Source organism: Accipiter gentilis, chromosome 4, assembly GCF_929443795.1.
Source record: "Accipiter gentilis chromosome 4, bAccGen1.1, whole genome shotgun sequence".
NCBI classification, from domain to species: Eukaryota; Metazoa; Chordata; class Aves; order Accipitriformes; family Accipitridae; genus Astur; species Astur gentilis.
Genome location: NC_064883.1, coordinates 46,430,077 through 46,447,052, shown reverse-complemented (window position 1 = coordinate 46,447,052; position 16,976 = coordinate 46,430,077). Strand labels below are relative to the sequence as shown.

At 44.3% G+C, this 16,976-nt stretch overlaps 1 protein-coding gene across 1 annotated transcript in view; it reads right to left on the bottom strand.

Annotated features, from left to right (window-relative positions):
• Positions 1 to 315: 315 nt before the first annotated feature.
• Positions 316 to 16,976, bottom strand: part of PTH1R (parathyroid hormone 1 receptor) — a 127,406-nt gene continuing 110,745 nt past the window's right edge. The window contains exons 10-13 of the mRNA XM_049798869.1: positions 15,377 to 15,471; positions 13,333 to 13,474; positions 12,069 to 12,110; positions 316 to 11,030 (exon numbers count right to left, since the gene is read on the bottom strand). Of these exons, the coding sequence (XP_049654826.1) occupies positions 10,668 to 11,030; positions 12,069 to 12,110; positions 13,333 to 13,474; positions 15,377 to 15,471 (642 nt within the window). The 3' untranslated portion in view covers positions 316 to 10,667. The remainder of the gene's footprint in view (positions 11,031 to 12,068; positions 12,111 to 13,332; positions 13,475 to 15,376; positions 15,472 to 16,976) is intronic.

Genomic DNA, 16,976 nt, shown 5'->3' with positions numbered 1-16,976 from the left:
GTAAGGAGAAGGTTGTCAGCAGTTGAATTAACATGCCTCCAGAAGCTGCTGCCCAGCAGGAAGCACGGATGGGAGCTGACCACGTTTGTTCCTATTGCTCCTGAAAATCGTAAAGTTAAGTGGGTATTTAAGCCACCCAGTGTGAAGTGTTCCAAAAGGTTTTCCAGAGACATAGCTCACTCCCATCTTTCTGTATCCTTAATGAGCTGGAGGAGCTCATGGAGCTCCTTCCTCACGAACCCAGAGGAATACCTAATGCATGTGATGCCCCTGAGGCTCTGAGTCCTATAGGCAGGAAAAGACAGAGCAGAAATATTTCATGAGAATCAATAAAGGTTTCTTTTTATTTTAATTCCCTTTTACATACACCTGTGGTTTGTAATTTTCCGCTTGTTACTTTGGTCCGTACAGAAAGCAGAAGTGGAGGAATGTAAACCAAATGCCTGCCTGATGACACACACAAGGCAATGTCCCCGTAACGCATAGAAAGAAATCACAGTTTTGTCCTTTAGTTTTTCAGGTTTGTCCCTCTTTTGAAGTGAAACAAGGTCTTATAAACCACTTCAGTGAAAGCACTCCCGTTGGAGGGGGGGAGAACACACCCCAGCTCCTTCCCTCCTGCTAGGACTAGAAAAAAGGAGCCAATATCGTGACAACAGACTCCTCGGGCTGAGCCTGGCAGACCGCTGGGAATGGCTGAGTCCTTTTTGTAATGCCCAGACCCCATCAATTCTGGTGACCACCATGCCTGGGTCACCCTGAAGCTGCTGAGACGAAGCAATGAGTTTTAGCAGCAGGTCTGTCCCTTCATGCATACCCCAGCTCGTGCAGATGGTAAGAGATCGACATAGTGTTTCTGAACACGGGGATGGGGCAAGGGGATGGGTTTGGGTGATGGTGCTTGGCTATGCCTGGCCTTCCTCTTCTGCCACCAACTGACTTTCCTCTACCACCAGCTCTACCTCATACAACGTGTCCTTTAAAAGATTTCACATCTAATGACGAATGGCTTCTTGTTCATCCCTCCCGGCAGCTCTCGAGGAAGAATGATTAATTTAGACAGAGAAAAATAAAAAGGTAAAAGCTTGGCCTGGCAAGAAGCACCCAACTCTCTATTTAGAAGGGCTCATGCCTGTCGTAGTGCTCTGGTTTAAATAAATGATGCTTCTCTGGTGAAGTCATTGTTTTGTCTTCTGTTTTATGTGCTTGAGGTCTGCTGTTTGGAGAACACCCTTCACTTAAGCTTGTTTTAGGCAGTCTTTCAAGTGGATATTGTATCTCTATTTCAGAGGATGTAGGCCCAGGCATTTTGGAAACCCAGTGCACACTAATCCCATTTATCTCAAACATTTTAATCCCATGCCTTTTTCTAGCCAAATATCTACCACATCCTAAATCCCCAGATGTAGAAGCCGATACCAATACAAAAGCCTAATGTTGTCACTCGTGAAGCATTTCAGGAGACAAGCCTGCCACTCAGACCGTCTCCTACCTCTTGATGTCTGCTTTCTGGTCTTGTAGTGCTATTGATCTAAAGAAAAAAGACACCCTGAAATATGGGTAGCAAGTAAAGTTTTGGGAACAGGGGAGGTAATTTATTGGCATCAGAATTTATGGGTGAAACCCACTCCACGGATATCAACAGACATCTTGGTGTTGATTTTCATGGGGTCAGGATTTCATCCCAAATTGATACCAGCACCTCTGTGTTGTTGCACACCACATTGCTAGCCCAGAATCATTAACCCTCAGTTTGAGGAAGATAATCAAATGTCATCAAATTCCTTTTTTAATATGCCAGGACAACAATTGCTACGGCCACAGGGAGAAGTTACTCTGTGGGAACCAGGAGAAATGGGTCTGAATCCCAGGTTCTCATGTTGAGTTTGTTCTAACGTACCCCCTTTTTCAGGTGAAAAAAGAAGGGAAAAGTACAAGTGAAGATGAAGAAGAAGAGAAAGTTGTACTGACTTTCTTACATGCCCCCATTTGCTCTCTGAAGACATCCCTGGTTTAGGAGGGAATGTAATTGTGCAACAGAGTCTACCTCCGTCAGATCTGTGCTGGATAGAGAGGTCTTCCTGAAAAGAAGCCAGATTTATAAGACTTCCTAATTACTCATGATCATCTGGGTCAGCTCTTCCATAACTTTTTCTTTTGTTCCTGGCCCCTTCCAGACATTGAGCTGATTTCCAGCCCTGCCCTGCCTCACTGGAGTTTTGCAAATCTGTTCTGAATTAGGACAAAGCTTGTTGCACTCTCTTCTTGCAAACGCTGCCCTTGGCTCCCTTACGAAGCAGCACTGCTGCCCGTCAGTACTGGATGCCATCAAGAGACGCGGTCAGAGAGGAGATGGCCCCAGATGGGTCCCGTAATTACTACCTGCCACAGATACAAAGGCAGTTCAAGGGACAGTTCTGGAAGTGTGCCCCAAAGCAGCACTAATGTACCAACCTGGGAAAGGATACAGAAACCACATGAGCAGATCAGAATATTAAACTTCAATTAAACAAGAATATTTAATAGGAGTGTACCAGCTCCAACCCCAAGCCCTCTGAAGACAGTGGAAAGACATTGTGTGAGCTTTGCAGGACATACTGAATCGCTTGAGATCTTCTATGAGCAAAACATGAGTGAGTTCAGTAGGAGGATGAAATGCTGTGCCAAGGTTTGCAAACCTTTCCCTGGTCCGTGGGAAAGGTTTCAGAGGAACCTTGTTTAATATTTCTTTTAATGCTCCCCTGTGACATTCTTTTCCTCACTTGTCTCCCAAGTCCTGGCAAAATGTTGATATTATCTTGAACTTTGTATACTACGGGGCTAGCTTGAACCTGGAAGACGGCAAGAAAACTTGGAGGATCTGAGTTCACATGCAATTAGGGTAGAAAAGAAAAGAAAGAAGGAGCTAAGAAAAACTCTCTATCAGTTGAAAGAGCTGAGTGTGGCTAAGTGACTACAGTGTATGGCAGTGGGGAGAACACGCTAATCTGGACAGGAACAGATAAAATGGGATTGTTTTATGTGACAGCTGATGCCTTAGGTGTCTTTTTAGTTAATCCCAAGCAGCAAGCCTGGTCTCTAATTCTCAGCAGAGTATTTCTGTAGCTAGAGTTGGAAGCTTTATTTTCATTCCATTATGCAAATTATACATGAGTCCTGAACTGTGGTCTAGAGTCAGACCTGTTTTGCCTTGGAATTAGACCGAGTTAACTCGATTAACTTCAGTGGCGTAGCTCTCGCCTTCTGCCAACAAATATAAAATCAACATCAGGTCTGTTTCTAACTGTCCTGCCCTAGAGACCGGGTTTGAATGACTCTGTCCGCTCATTATAGCTGTTCTGTCCACCACAGAGAACTCTGTCCACTTGGGAGAAGCCAGAAAACCAGACACTGCACAGACCCCATCAGAGCACTCAACAGAACCTGAAGAAATAAACAAAGGATAACTTATAATTACTATTTAATTGTTTATAATCCTTCTTAAGTGTGGCATAAAGACAGTGAGTCTTTTTTTTGCTCTCTGTACCCTTTTCTTATTAATTCACCAAGAACAAAAGACTATTTTGATGGATCAACCTTCCACCTCTGCCAGGGTACCTGTGCTCTGAACCCAGTGCGATGGGTACGATGAGACCAGGGCACTGTGCAGCTGATCTGAGCAAATCATGTTCCCATCCCAATGCTCTAGATTGGTTTTGAAACTGAGAGTTGAGATTGGCTTCTAGCAATAAAACCCCCTGTATTTGCATCCAGTTAAAATGGAAAATGAAATGCTTATTCAAGTTCTTTAAATAAGTTTTTGGGGGTTGTTTTGTAGGGTCAGTTTGGAAAAAAGAAGTTAAGTGTAGAGAAGGACTCCAACCAATCTGAATTTGGGATCAATATAGAGGGTAGGAGTGTACATCCCGCTGGTGTCCTTTTTGTGGGCTTCTCTACCTGCTAGAGACAAGCAGCCTCAAAGGTCTAAAATGGTTGATAGTCCACCATCAGCCTAATGCTACAGGTGAAGTAGCTACATGGGAGTCCGCTAGGCACTGCCAAAAATCATGTCTCAGTCCTGTCTTGAACTGGTGGACCCTCAGTAGAAGATACCCGCTCTAAAATCTTCAAAACCTCCCACAGGACAAAGAGCAGCCAGTGAAGATGTCTGTTAACACTGAGTAAAGAAGCACCCTCATTAAGATACCCTTTGACTATTACAAGTTTTGATATATAGACAACAAATTAATTTGGGATTGACCACTAAATGAAGCACATTAGCAATATTTCTGTTTCAACACAAGATTGCTTGATGTCTCTGAGCTTTAAATGACCAGTAGCTGGTCATAGGCAAAGGTGGGTTCTGAGTCCTATGTCCATCCCAACTCATTGCTCTCCATCCCAACTCATTTACAATTGCTTGTGGAACATTTCCTACAGAGAGGTCAAGGAGGACATGGAAACACCAAACAGATGAGATTTCTGGCTCAAACTTTCTGGCCAACTGAGCATTATTGGAGGGGAAAAAAAAAAAAAGAAAAGAAAAGCCAACCTGCATTTTTCATCTTTTTCCTGAATGAAAGCAAATTCAATCTGCATTTCCCAGGCTTTCTTTCTTTTTTTTTTTTTTTTTTTGAAATCAAAGTGGTAGAGTTATGTTTTAATGTTTTTCAGTTAATTATGTGTCTTTACAACAACTCACCTCTGCTTTCTTTTGCTCTCCCACCTTTAATTAAGAGCTAAGCTTGAGTCTTGATTTTATGAGAAATAGTTTGGGTGGAACAGGATAAACCCAATAATTTGTATACAGATAGCAGGATTTGCTGCCTCTAAACAAAACATTCCTTTGGGCCAACAGTATTTGCTGTCTGGCAGATTCAACCTTTCACTTCCATCGGCAAAACCAGGAGAACTACCTTCCAATGAATGTCCACAGAGAGGGACATGGTCTTTATTTTACTTATACAATTCATGAACTATTATGTTTTCCAGGCAAATCCAGACAGCCATGGCCAATCATGATGGAAATTTATTTATAGGGTCTTTCACAAACTCATTTCCTTTACAGTTTAATATATTTCTCATTTCAAGACACCCTAGAGGAATGGGATATAAAATCTACTCTGTCTGGAGAATCACACTGGATGCTTGAAAAGCTCTGAAGCTGGCCAGGGATATCATATATGTCCTCTGTTTACCCTGCAGACCATGGCAGCCCATCAGCAATAGCAGTAAAAATAATAATAATAAAAAAATCAATCAGCAAACCTGTTCCAGCATAAAGTTTGTTGAAAAAAGCCTATTTTCCTAGACCTGTCTGAGGGTGCAACGTGATCTCTTACCTAGCAGGTGCTGTCAGCAGCGAGGTGGCATGGTGAAGACATACGTTAACCTGCTCGTGGCCTTAAAACAAAGCTTCCTCACCTGCTGAGCAGTTTACAACTTGCAGCCACCAGTGAATGCCAATTTGTGACACAGGATATACAGCTGAGGAGCTGTTACCCCTCAGGTTTGGAACATGCTGCCCCAGATATTTTTTCTTTTTGCTTCCTGTTACAGCTAAAATGTCACAGAATTCAGGTAAGGCCAGAAAGAGAGGGTGTGAACCACATTACTTCTGCTTAACTTTCCATGACAAGGAACAGATTTGTTTTCAGCAAACTTATGGGCACCAACAGGTGGAAAAGAGCATATACACTAATAAGAATCAATGTTGCACATTAAAAGACTTCACAGGTTCATACAACCTCTCCCTTAAAGGTCAACTCTTAAAAGTGCTTTCTCTCATTTCATGCAGTCCTATCTCAGGTGAATGAGTCTTTGACCATAGTGAGAGATTCAGGTGAGTTAAGAGATATACTGATCACTCTCCTCATCATCAGTAATTCTGCTTGAAGCTTTCTAGGTAGGAAGGTATGCAGAAAAATCAACCAGTGAAAGGGCAAGAGAACCCAACCTATAAATGATTTGTCTTAACTTTTTGAAACATCAGAACCTGAAATTTAAAAAACTTTTAAGCCAGCCACTGAGTTTATCAAAACAATAAACAGGAATAAAAACCTGGAGATCTTCTCTCTTAATGTATTTTAATAGTTTAAAAAATTGGAAAATTCTTACCAGCACTGTGGATGTTCTATGACCTTCAGCCAATGGCCCATAAACAGATAGACAAAGCCAATCCTTGGCTGAAGAGCTCAATTTTGAGAGATCTTTGTGAACTGATTTGGCTCTAATATGTGTCAGACAAGAAGAAGCAGAGTTGAGGAATGGTGAGGAATAGGACAAGACATGATCTCATCTGAACCAAGACCAAGCAGTATATAGGAGGTGTAAAAACTTTTGTCTGCACATATCCAGACAAAGCAGAAATGACAAGTCTGCTGCCAGAAGTCATCCTTAAGAAACACGAGGCTGAGGAACATTTAACAGCTCTGTGTCCATCCAGAAAAGAGGTAGATCATGTAGGAAGGATTGATGAGGAAAAGTATACTGGGCTGCTGTGGGTGGGAACAGAAGAGCTGCTGGGCTGGTATGATGAGCCTGGCAGGGGGTGAGATTCCCTGCCCAAGTCTAGCATCTCTGTGGTGCTGGAGAAGAGGACACCCATCCAAAAGATGGGCAAGGAGATTCCTCCCTATGTGAGCCAGTCAGCAGGGATATTGCAGTGAGCAGCTTGGCCTGTGCCAGCCCAGCGGGCTTAGAGAAGCAAGAAGGTCTACAGGACTCCTGAGTGTCGTCAGCTGCTTGACAGGATGGGAAGAAAAGGGGCACAAAGCTGACACCAGGGAGGAGGGAAAACTGGAAAAATACAGGCAAGCAGCTCCTTTGGACCTTGGCCTCCTCCTTGAAGTGAACTTGAGAAAGTCTCTTTGCCTATGTATTTGCTGCACACCGACTCCAAAGCAATCTGTTCTCTCTGCTCCACCATCCCATGTTGGACCTGAACCAGGATGGGCACAAACCCTGTCCTGCTTGCAAGGTTTGCAGTGGTCACTAGATATATCACAGACAAATGTGTCCTCACCTCACCACGTTTCTGTTTCTGTTTAAGGCCTTTGGGACTATGTTTGCACTAGTAACTCAGACAGGAGAAGAACTGTCACCCCAGGTGGACTCAGAGCTTTGAATAGGGAGAAACCGTCCTTGAGAAATGCCTGCATCTTCTGGTGATGGGAGAAGCGAAGGGGACCCCACTCTGAATCTAGAGGCTTTGGCTAAGCACCAGCAGGACTGCTCTGCTTGCCCTTCCAGGGCAAATCACAACGGCCAATTGTGGTTTCTTCTCTGTTTTTAGACATCACTGGTCTGATCCCTTCCTCACTAAAATCAGTGAAGGATGTCCTTGGGCCTCTAGCTAATAGATCATGGCCTATACACTCAATCAAGAGATTGTGATCAGCCCAGGAAAGGTAGGAACAGGCTTTGACAAACATACAGTCTGCTATGCCTTAATGGCAGTTATTCCCTTGTTTTGGTATCAGCATTTTCCCAGTATTTGCATGAATATTGTTCATGCACATGAACACCCAGAAATAAAAAAAATTATTATGCATGATTTGTAATTGAAAGGATTAAGAAAAGATTTCTTCCCCTGTACATCCCTTGTGCATGTAATTTTTCTAGGTTTAACAACAGTTTTTAGACATTTATTCTAAATAATCCGATGATGAAGGCATTTCAGTGAGGGCTGCATTTTATGAGGGGTGTTGTATTTGTTTATAAATAATTTTATGGCTTTTGCTAATTCCTTGAACTTTGCTAAGTGATTGTCAAACATGTTATTTATTAATTTTGAGTTCTCAGTAACAAACACAAGCAAATAGTGAGTCACTGGTGGGGGTTTTTTTGGTCTTTTTTTTGCTTTGTTCCAGCAGTGTAACGATACCGAGCAATTTCTTTGAGTGGGAAAATCAGGAGGGTCATTGCATCTACTTGGCAGGATTTAAGCACAATGTACTTCTGGAAGGGTAGAAAGCCAGAGCCAGCATATTCAGTGTTCTTCTCTCTCATCGGCGGTTCAGCCACATGGGATGCTAAATAACACAGCTGTATACACTCTGACAGCCCACTGTTAATAATTTCTGCCCCCTTTGATTGCCTCCAGAAGCCATACCAGCATCTGTGAGGAAAAGGCGAGCAGTGAGTGTAGCTGGTCTGACCCAGATTTCTGTAGAGCTGGTTAGCTCTCCATGCCAAACTTTCGCTAGAGTTGACTTCTCTTGCAAGATTACTTAATTTCTCTGTAATACTATTGCTAGTATTGTTATATGAATAACAACAACAATAATAAGGGAGCATGAAAAAAGATTATTCTTTGAAAACCTTACATTTTAATAGCTGCCATTTGGTGGTAAATGGTTATGATGAGCTTTGACTTATTTCAATGATGCAAAACAAGAAAAGAACATCACAAATAAATACTGGCTTTTAAAGTCCTGCTCATGTATGTCTGCAGCTGGTGGAGAGGCGCTTCAGTGCCTGACAGAGGACTGCCTCGCAGCCACCACATCCCCTACCAGGTCTGAATCCAAAACTCAGAGATGTCAAAGGGAAGATGTTTTTTTCCTTGAATTCACTGGGATTTGGATCAGGCCCTAGGCTGAGAAGTTGTTTAAAGATGTGGTACAGAGAGTCAAGATCCCAACTGCTCTGTCTGAGCTCCTTCAGAGTTTTGGGGGAGTTAGTCCTTAATTTGCTCTCAGAGAACCAGCTGATTGCATCGACTTGATGTATCTTAGAAGTACTGGTTGATGTGATGCAGCAGCTCTATCTAAAGGATCAGGATAGAGAGTGGATTATCCCATCGGCCCCACCTGCATCCTAAGGGCTTCTGCAAACTTGCCTAATACTTCTTTCCTATTCCATTTGAGTAACAGCCAGCTGAGGTCAAAATGTTTCAGGTACTAGAAACTTGCCAAGAACGAAAAAAAAGAAATAAGAAAAAAAAGCACCATGAGGACCTGACTCTTAAACTGCAGCAAGGCAATAGCGATGTTATGACAGGGGCTGAAGAGAGTGGCCAGGCTGGCTCAGCCAGAGTCCTCCCTTTGGGGAAGCACATGCTGCGATAGGAAGTTTAGTTATTGTTCCTAATATCCCACTTCTGGGCAATTCCGTATTATGCTTGGAAGCTGGCAGAGACCCTTCGCTAGATGATCAGGTGCTGTGAAACGGACCCAGCACGATGCACTGTTGGCCAACAAGGGCTGTACCTCTTCATCGCTGCTGAAGATGACATGCATCAGAAAACAACTTTTTCACACACCCTGCAAAAAGCACTAGCAAGGGAAACTCTGCACAGTAACAAAATCTTCCTGGTCTCTCTCCTGTAGGAAGGAGGCATTTCCTTGTGCTCTTCCCTTTGGAGGCAATGGCAATAGCATTTCCTCATCTGAGCATTTCCAGGCAAACTCAGTGTCTTTGGCTGAACTTAGACTTGTTGCACCAGCTGAGTCTGACCTGTGTACATATGTGTGTGCGTGACCAAAACACAAAGAATAGGACAGTTCAGAAGATGTTCAGAAGGTGACCATCCACGAGCAATCCCTGTGCTTTTACCCAGCAAATTTTGCCTTTGGATCTCATGAAGGTAGGTTTGTCTGGCTGTATCCAGCAGCTGGTGCTTCTGAGTGATACAGGCAGACTGTTGATGGCGTCTTTCTCCTCATGAGGGTTTGGATGAGTGAGAAACAGGAAATTCAGAGGGCAGAATGAGAAGCAATTTAGAGGTTTAAAAAATGACTGAAGCTTGTTTCCATGAGCACCCACAAAAAGGGAGGGCTGAGTTAGCTACCCTCTGAACTGATTTTAGCCACACACACACAGGCACACATACCCAACATCTGCAAATTCCCCGCCCTGCCTCAACCCGCTTGGTGGGCCCCTCTCCACTGCTGCATCTGGAAGAACAAAAATGTCGCACATTCTGATAACCACATTTTCCATCCTAAAATTGCACTGGTTTCTGGCTTGCTACTGGGACTCAGGTCAGGGAAAGGAGAACAGAGTTTTCTGCCTGCAACGAGCAGCCATGAGCTGTTAACCCTGCCCACCCCAGAGGAGCATTTTGCCAAGGAGTGAGATTGCCCAAGGGAAGAACATGCAACCGGTGGTACCGAGCTGTCCGTGTTGAGCACTTGTCTGCAAGACCGGGCAGCACGAAGACCCCTGAGAGGTCTTGATCGGTGCTGTGTGTGTCACCAGGCAGACTTTACAGGGAAAGCGCAAACCAAACTGAAGACACTGATGCCCAGGGTGGCTTGTACCCTCACAAGAAGATGGCACTGTACACTCCCTGCAAGACTCTTGCTTTACCGGGTGAGACTCCTGTCCTCCTCGGCTGCCCACGCTCTCCAAGAGGTCCAAGGACCACGTGCTGCTTTGCAAACCTCCCTCGCGAACTCTCAGTATCTCTGTTGTTCAGCAGGTAGCAAGGCCCGTGGGTCTGGATAGCCCTGCCTCCGTTAACACCAGAGAGACTTAGATCACTGAGTATATGTATGTGATCGACAGCTGGCCACATTGGTGGCTCACTTTTTTTTCCCATATAACTTAACCTCTCGTTCCACAGAACAGAGAAACTGTATGGAAACCCTTGGCATCCGATGCGTGGCCTGATATTCTTTTGCCCACTAAATGCTCTCCAGGAACCTTTTTCACCCTTTTGCTTCTTTTTTCTCCTCCTCTCTTTACATCACAGTCTCTCTTTCTTCTTCAACAAGTACTGTGGGTCTGTCTCCATCGTAAAGCCCAGAGCCGTTCAGATACTCCTCATCTTTGTTGTACTGCTCTGGTCCAGAAGAAGGCATGGAGTTTTCAGAAATGGAGCCATTTTTTACATAACCTGGCAAATTCCGGTGTCCATTGAGGGTCCCTGGTATAAGTCTCGTGTTGAGATGGAGGGCAAGTGCTCCTCTTGTGGCTACATTTGTGATGCTGGTGTGGGAAACCATTGGTCCATAACTGTAGGTTGTGCTCCCACTTCGTGCTTTCCTTTTAAAGTCAAGTGCTAATGTCCACCTGCTCCATGACTTCTTTATTTCTGCTTGGACCTGAGAGACAAGGGGGGGGGGAAAAAAGCATGAGTGGGAGGAGAGAGGGGCAGAGAGTATCAGAAGGAGGTAGCATCCACAGACAGAATGGGTGAGAAACTCTCTGGGGAGTGCAGTTGGAAGGAACAGTAAATCCACATTACATGGGCCCTTTCCAAATGAAATATTTGACATTGGGAAGCTTGAATTCCTGAAAACATAAAACTGAAAATGTGGGTTAACTCTCTCCCAGGGTTAAGGGATGGTGAGCATCACATCCAGGAGACAGTCCTCTCAAGACACCATTGGCATCAATTATAAGTGGGGTGAACCGCCATCAGAGATGCCTGAGTCACTAGAAACTTGCTCTAGAAAGGAGTTAGCTGACTACTTTAGACTGAGTATTCCACTTTTAGATGGCTAAAAGTAGGATGAAATCAATTCCCGTTATGGTATGGATATTATCTTGGTTTTGTGCTGTAGTACATAAGCAGCATGTTTGTAGTTGCATTTCCCCTTAAAATACATAAACTTAGGCCAGACCAGCCTTATGCTGGGCCATGAAAGTAGCTCTGTTTTTTCCTGATGTGCATCTACTGACCATCTAATTTCTTAGTTTGCAGCCACAGAGGGAATTAATGGAAAAAAAGACATTAAAACATATCACTCTGGAAATAGAAAAGAAGTTTCAAAAAGCCTGGACAATGAAAAGAGCTTGCTGGTTAGGCAGCTACTCTAACAGTCCACTTTTCTTCCTGCCACACATCTGAAACTAAGCAGCACTAAACAGCACTCGTGCTGGGAAAAGAAAAAACACATTTTTTTCTCCATTAGCTACGTTCAGTAGCTCATTTATTGGTGACATATTCACCTGGATGTCTTACATGACCAAAACCAAGGGTATGAACTTTCTATGTGAACTGACAGATCTCTCACTGAGTACAAAACAGGGTTGTGTCTCTAGAATAAGTGAGGATATGCTGATGTGCATCCACTTTGCCATCTGTGTGTGGAACCAATCTAATGAAGGAGAAAATAATTAAGAAGCTGGTGACTTACCTCTCCATTGCAAAAACAGTATATGATGGCAACAAAAAATCCCTAGAAGGAAGAAGAAATGACATATTAATGTTAATCTTGCTGCATGTGAGTGCCTCTTTCCTGATGGTGCTGCCCAGCATCCCTGTGTTCCTCTGAAATCAATGATGTTCTTAATATGCTGTATATAATATGTGTAACAAACCTTGCATTGTTCAGTAGCACATGAGAGACAGATAAACATAGACATTTCCTTGCACACTATTGACAAAGTAGTTAGACTATATAAGCCTTCTGGGTCATGGTTTAGCTACCAGGTCTATTTTCACCCCCAGATCTTTTGCAAAGATCCTGAGATGGTGATGGAGCCTGGGACTGTGGCGGGGTCTACCTCACTGGAAGTGTTTATGAACTTATGGGATAAACATTTCCAGTGTTTTGCATGTAGCTGATCCTGCTGTAGGATGGGAGGGTGGGTGATGGTCCTGACGGGACTTTTCCAGCTCCAGCTGTAAGTGGGGCAGCCTGCGTGCGGAGCAGAACAGGCTGAGTGGGATTAGCAAAGGAATTCAGATGAGAGCAAACCATCCACATCTTTTTTTGTTTTGCCAATAGTTTATCCAGGTCTTGCTAAGGTCACCCACTATTTTAACCCATCTACACCCAACAGGACTGGTGAAAGCACATGAATGAAGCTTGGTCCCCATCTCCCTTGCAGTTTCTTTAAACTGTCATCTGGCCAGACCCCACTATCCACCTTTCATCATCCACGCTGGTCAAACAAAAGGCAGTCTCTCGGGGAGGGGTGTGCAGTGACGATCAGACACTGCTCTGCTTGTAGAGACTTGTGTATTCTTGCTGCTGTGTCTTATATAGGACCAGTCCTGTAACTGAACCTGCCTTTTGCCCAAACCTAGAACTGAGGAATCCATTCACAGGACTGAAAGACAACTTGGAACAAGCAAATTGGAAACAAATTTGAAACAACGTGTCTCTGTGGATCTCTACCGGCTTACATGTAACCTGGATCTAAAGGGATTTATTTTGTGAGGCAAGTTATCTTTCAACAGGAACATTTTTTTGTTGGACACACTGAGCCTTTATATGTTATGTTTTGCAAATATAAACCATACTTGATGCTAAAATACTGTCAAATCACCTTGTGAATGAAAGCTGGTGTATTGTAAAAACAGTCCTGCTTCCAAAGACAACCTTGCACTCTCATTTCCCTCCTGTCCCCATTGAAATTCTCATAGTTTGCCCCCATATTTAACAGTTACAATACCTGGAAAGAGTTGAACAGCATTTCATAGTGCATTTGAACTTGCCAAAGAATCCCTGACACATCTGTGTATGGCATAGCCATGAAAACAATATAGTGAACGCCAAACAGAGGCATAAGGACGAGGGTAGATTTCAGCAGCTTTCTGTAGCGATAAGGAAAGAGAAAGACACAGAGGAAATTAGTGGATGGCGTAAACCTCCCAGTCAGGCTTGTCCACCTCATACCTTGGGCACAAATTGCATGTAATTTCGTTCTTGCTTACATATCCCCTTGGCATTTACACAGGCACTGCGTCCATCTGCAGTTTCAAACTGTTGCTTCTCTTATGGCATGCGACACAACCCCCTCCATCCTCCAGCATGTCTTGATGTGCTAATCTAACCCTTCCCACATGCACCCCCTCCACGTGATGCTGCGGTAGGTACTGGAGATGAAGACTCTGAGATGTTTTTTTCAGCCTCAGACTCTCCCCAGCTTTGGGTCAGGATCATGTGTAGCGGGTGGAAGGGTTACTGGAAAGCAACACGCGCTGCTGCTTCCAGCCTTCAGCCTCTGACTGGCTTGTCCTTGTCCTTGTCCCTGAAGGATGGTTCTGCTTCAGCTTACGACGACTGGACACGGTCCTACACAACCTACAGTAGCTGACACTGCTTGAGCAGGGGGTTTGGTCTACATGACCTCCAGAGGTCCCTTCTAACCTCAATGATTCTGTGATTCTGCCTGCTTATTGAGGCGAGGCACGAAGGTCCACCCTGAGTTAGTGCCTCCTGCGCAACAAGCAGGGCTGATGGAGAGGGAGGTGCATCCAGGAGCAGAATTGCTCTGGATATCAGGGGGAAGAGGACAGTGCACTATAGGGGAAGCAGAAGGTGATCACTCTTAGGAGGTCCTTTGGACTGCAGTATCGCTTGGAAAGCCCCTTTTTAAAGCAGCAGCTCCATCTCAGCATAGGACCTATGTACTTGGCTGGGTTTGCTCCTGAGGGAACCAGCCTTGCCTGGAAGTGATATTAATTGAAGGATTAAACCTTCTGCCAAGAGTTACAGCAAGTCACCAAGTGCAGGCAATTATTGAGAAGGGCAGACATCACTACCAGAAAGGCCTGGTACCTCCTCTGTCCAGCAACTGGAAACCACTGAGGGAATTTAACACATTAAAAGGAGAAGGCCCCATCCAAACCATAATTAATAGCAAGCTTCAGCCAGGGAGAAATAAATAAATAGATAAATCAGAGCCCTGACAGGGCAGCAAAGAAAAATGGAGAGGTGTTTTCCTGCCAAATCTCATTCCTGCTTCAAATGAAACTTCTTGTGTTTGGAGAGTGAGATGGTAGCAATGAGCTCATGGTTTGCAGCCCAAAACATTCTGCTCTCCCCGCTTTGTGTATGTCATGCTGGTCAGTCGGGCTCAGGAGATTATGAGAAGCCTTGGGAGCTCTCAGACAGCCGAGGTGTCTCAGCAATCTGCTTTTTCTGTCCAGTTTTGACCATGCTACAAATACCCTTAATTATCAAGAGAGAAGAGCTGGCAGGACAAAGGAAAACAAAACAAACAAGGAAACGCCAGATTTCCAGCAAAGAGTCAGGAATCTTTTTTTTCATTTCAGCAAAGGCGCTGAAATACCCACTGAAGGGCAGATTTAACAAACACTACCAAGTTTTACACAGCACAGGAGGGAAATAAATAGAAATAAATAAATTGGTACAAATTTTAGGGGTTTCAGCAGCATAAGCAATGCTTTTATTTTTGCACTTTTGGTTCAAGGCCAGCACAGTCACTTCCAAACTGGCTGAAAAAACTGAATTCCTCTCTTTAACCTATGAGGCAGGTCCCCCACGCTGGATTTGAAAGGTTTAGGGGATGTTTAAACTGCTGTTGATTCATTCTGCATTACCAGACTTGGAAGACAGCATTCTTCTCACCTTATTTTAGGTGTCTACAGCGCAGACACCATGAACTAGTCACCCTGGGCTCCCTCGGTAATCAAGGGCGTGAAGCAAGGACTTTGAAATCTCCCCAAAAGTGGAGAGGGTATGTGACTCACCTGTACTGTTGTCTTGAGTCACACCTCCCTGCATTCGTCTCCCGTAGCTTGGTTGCTAGGACTCTGATAATATTGATAAAAAGAATAAAATTTACCTGGAAGAGGTGGGGAGGGAAAAACAACAAAGAAAGAATAACTGTTAAAAGAGATCCAGATGATGACAGTGTTGTTTAGTCAATGCTTTCCCCAAGATGAGTCAAGGGGCTGTGGCGATGACCTGATCGTGCTGTGTACGAAGCTCCTCCTGGGAGAGCTTGTCCTGCCGAGGGGAGCTCCCCAGCAAAGACCCAGTGTTTGGTGGGATCTAGTCAGCGGTGTTTCACCTGAATGCTTGAGAGGGGAATGGCTTTCTTTGACAAGATGTGGGCATCTCACATGGAAACACCTACATCTGAGCTAGCTAGCCCGGCAGACACCTGATAACTGGATATGATATCAATATATAAGGCAGTGCTTACCAGGCATTTTGAGGTATGGCCTACAGACAACTTAGTTTTTTTCACTTCATCTTTTTTTAAAAACTCCATACAGTGATACGGGTCATTTTCAGGGCCTCATAAATCTTTCAAACTTAGTTCAGGGTCTAGGGAGCAGCCTGAAATTAGGTTATATTTGTCTCTTGCAGCCCACCTGAGGTTAAGATCTCCTCAGGCTAAGAGAAGCATTAGTAGGATGCCTTTCCATAGTTCCATGTGCAAAAGCAAAGAAGAGCAAGCAAACTGCACTGTGATGAAGACAGAGAGCAGACCTAACTAGAGATGACAGATCAAGAATGCAGAAGGGCAATACAACTGTAAAACTTCTCTTTTATGTCTACTGCTAACTCTCCCTCTGGAGGAGTGTTTATTATGGACCAGATAAGGAGAGTAAGGAAGCAATATCTACTTCCCACGCAGGGAGCCACATCTATGAACCCAGCTTGTGGCCAGCTGCTCAGCCAAGCTAAGCTAGTCCCACAGGAATATGCTCACGGCGACCCGTGCGGCAAAAGGTAGCGACAACATCTGGTGCCTACGCTGCCACTTAACAGGGATGAAAAATGGGGAGATGCTTGAGGGATTCGGAGACTGGTTTCACCGGGGCTGGGCTTACACCTGCTGCTGCCCCATACAAACCCATTCTTGGGACTACGGCAAAGCCACAAGCAGAACCATTGTGTAACTGTCTGCACTGGGCAGATCCATGTTGCTGGGCTAAGGCTGGTGCCTATGGGTTTCTCTGAAGGCTTGCAGCACTCATTTGAATCCTCAGATGCCAGTATAGCAGCATTTCAAGGAAACAAATTACCATGCCACACACAGGCTTATAGTTTTACTCCAGAAGGGACCATTGTGAACCTCTAGTTTGATCTCCTGCAAAATGCAGTCCATAAGACCTCCTTGTATTCATTTTTGTTTGAGCTATAGCAGATCTGGGTTTCAGTGTTTCCATGACGGAGATCCTACCACAACCATTGGTGAGTCGTTCCAACAGTTAATTATCCTCACTGTTAAAACAAGTAGTTCCCTGAGCTGCTGAATGAACACGGCCTGGTTTGCTATGGCTTTGTCTTCTGTGGTTGGATTCCTTCTCCTTTAACGAGGTGCAAGTTCATTTTGAA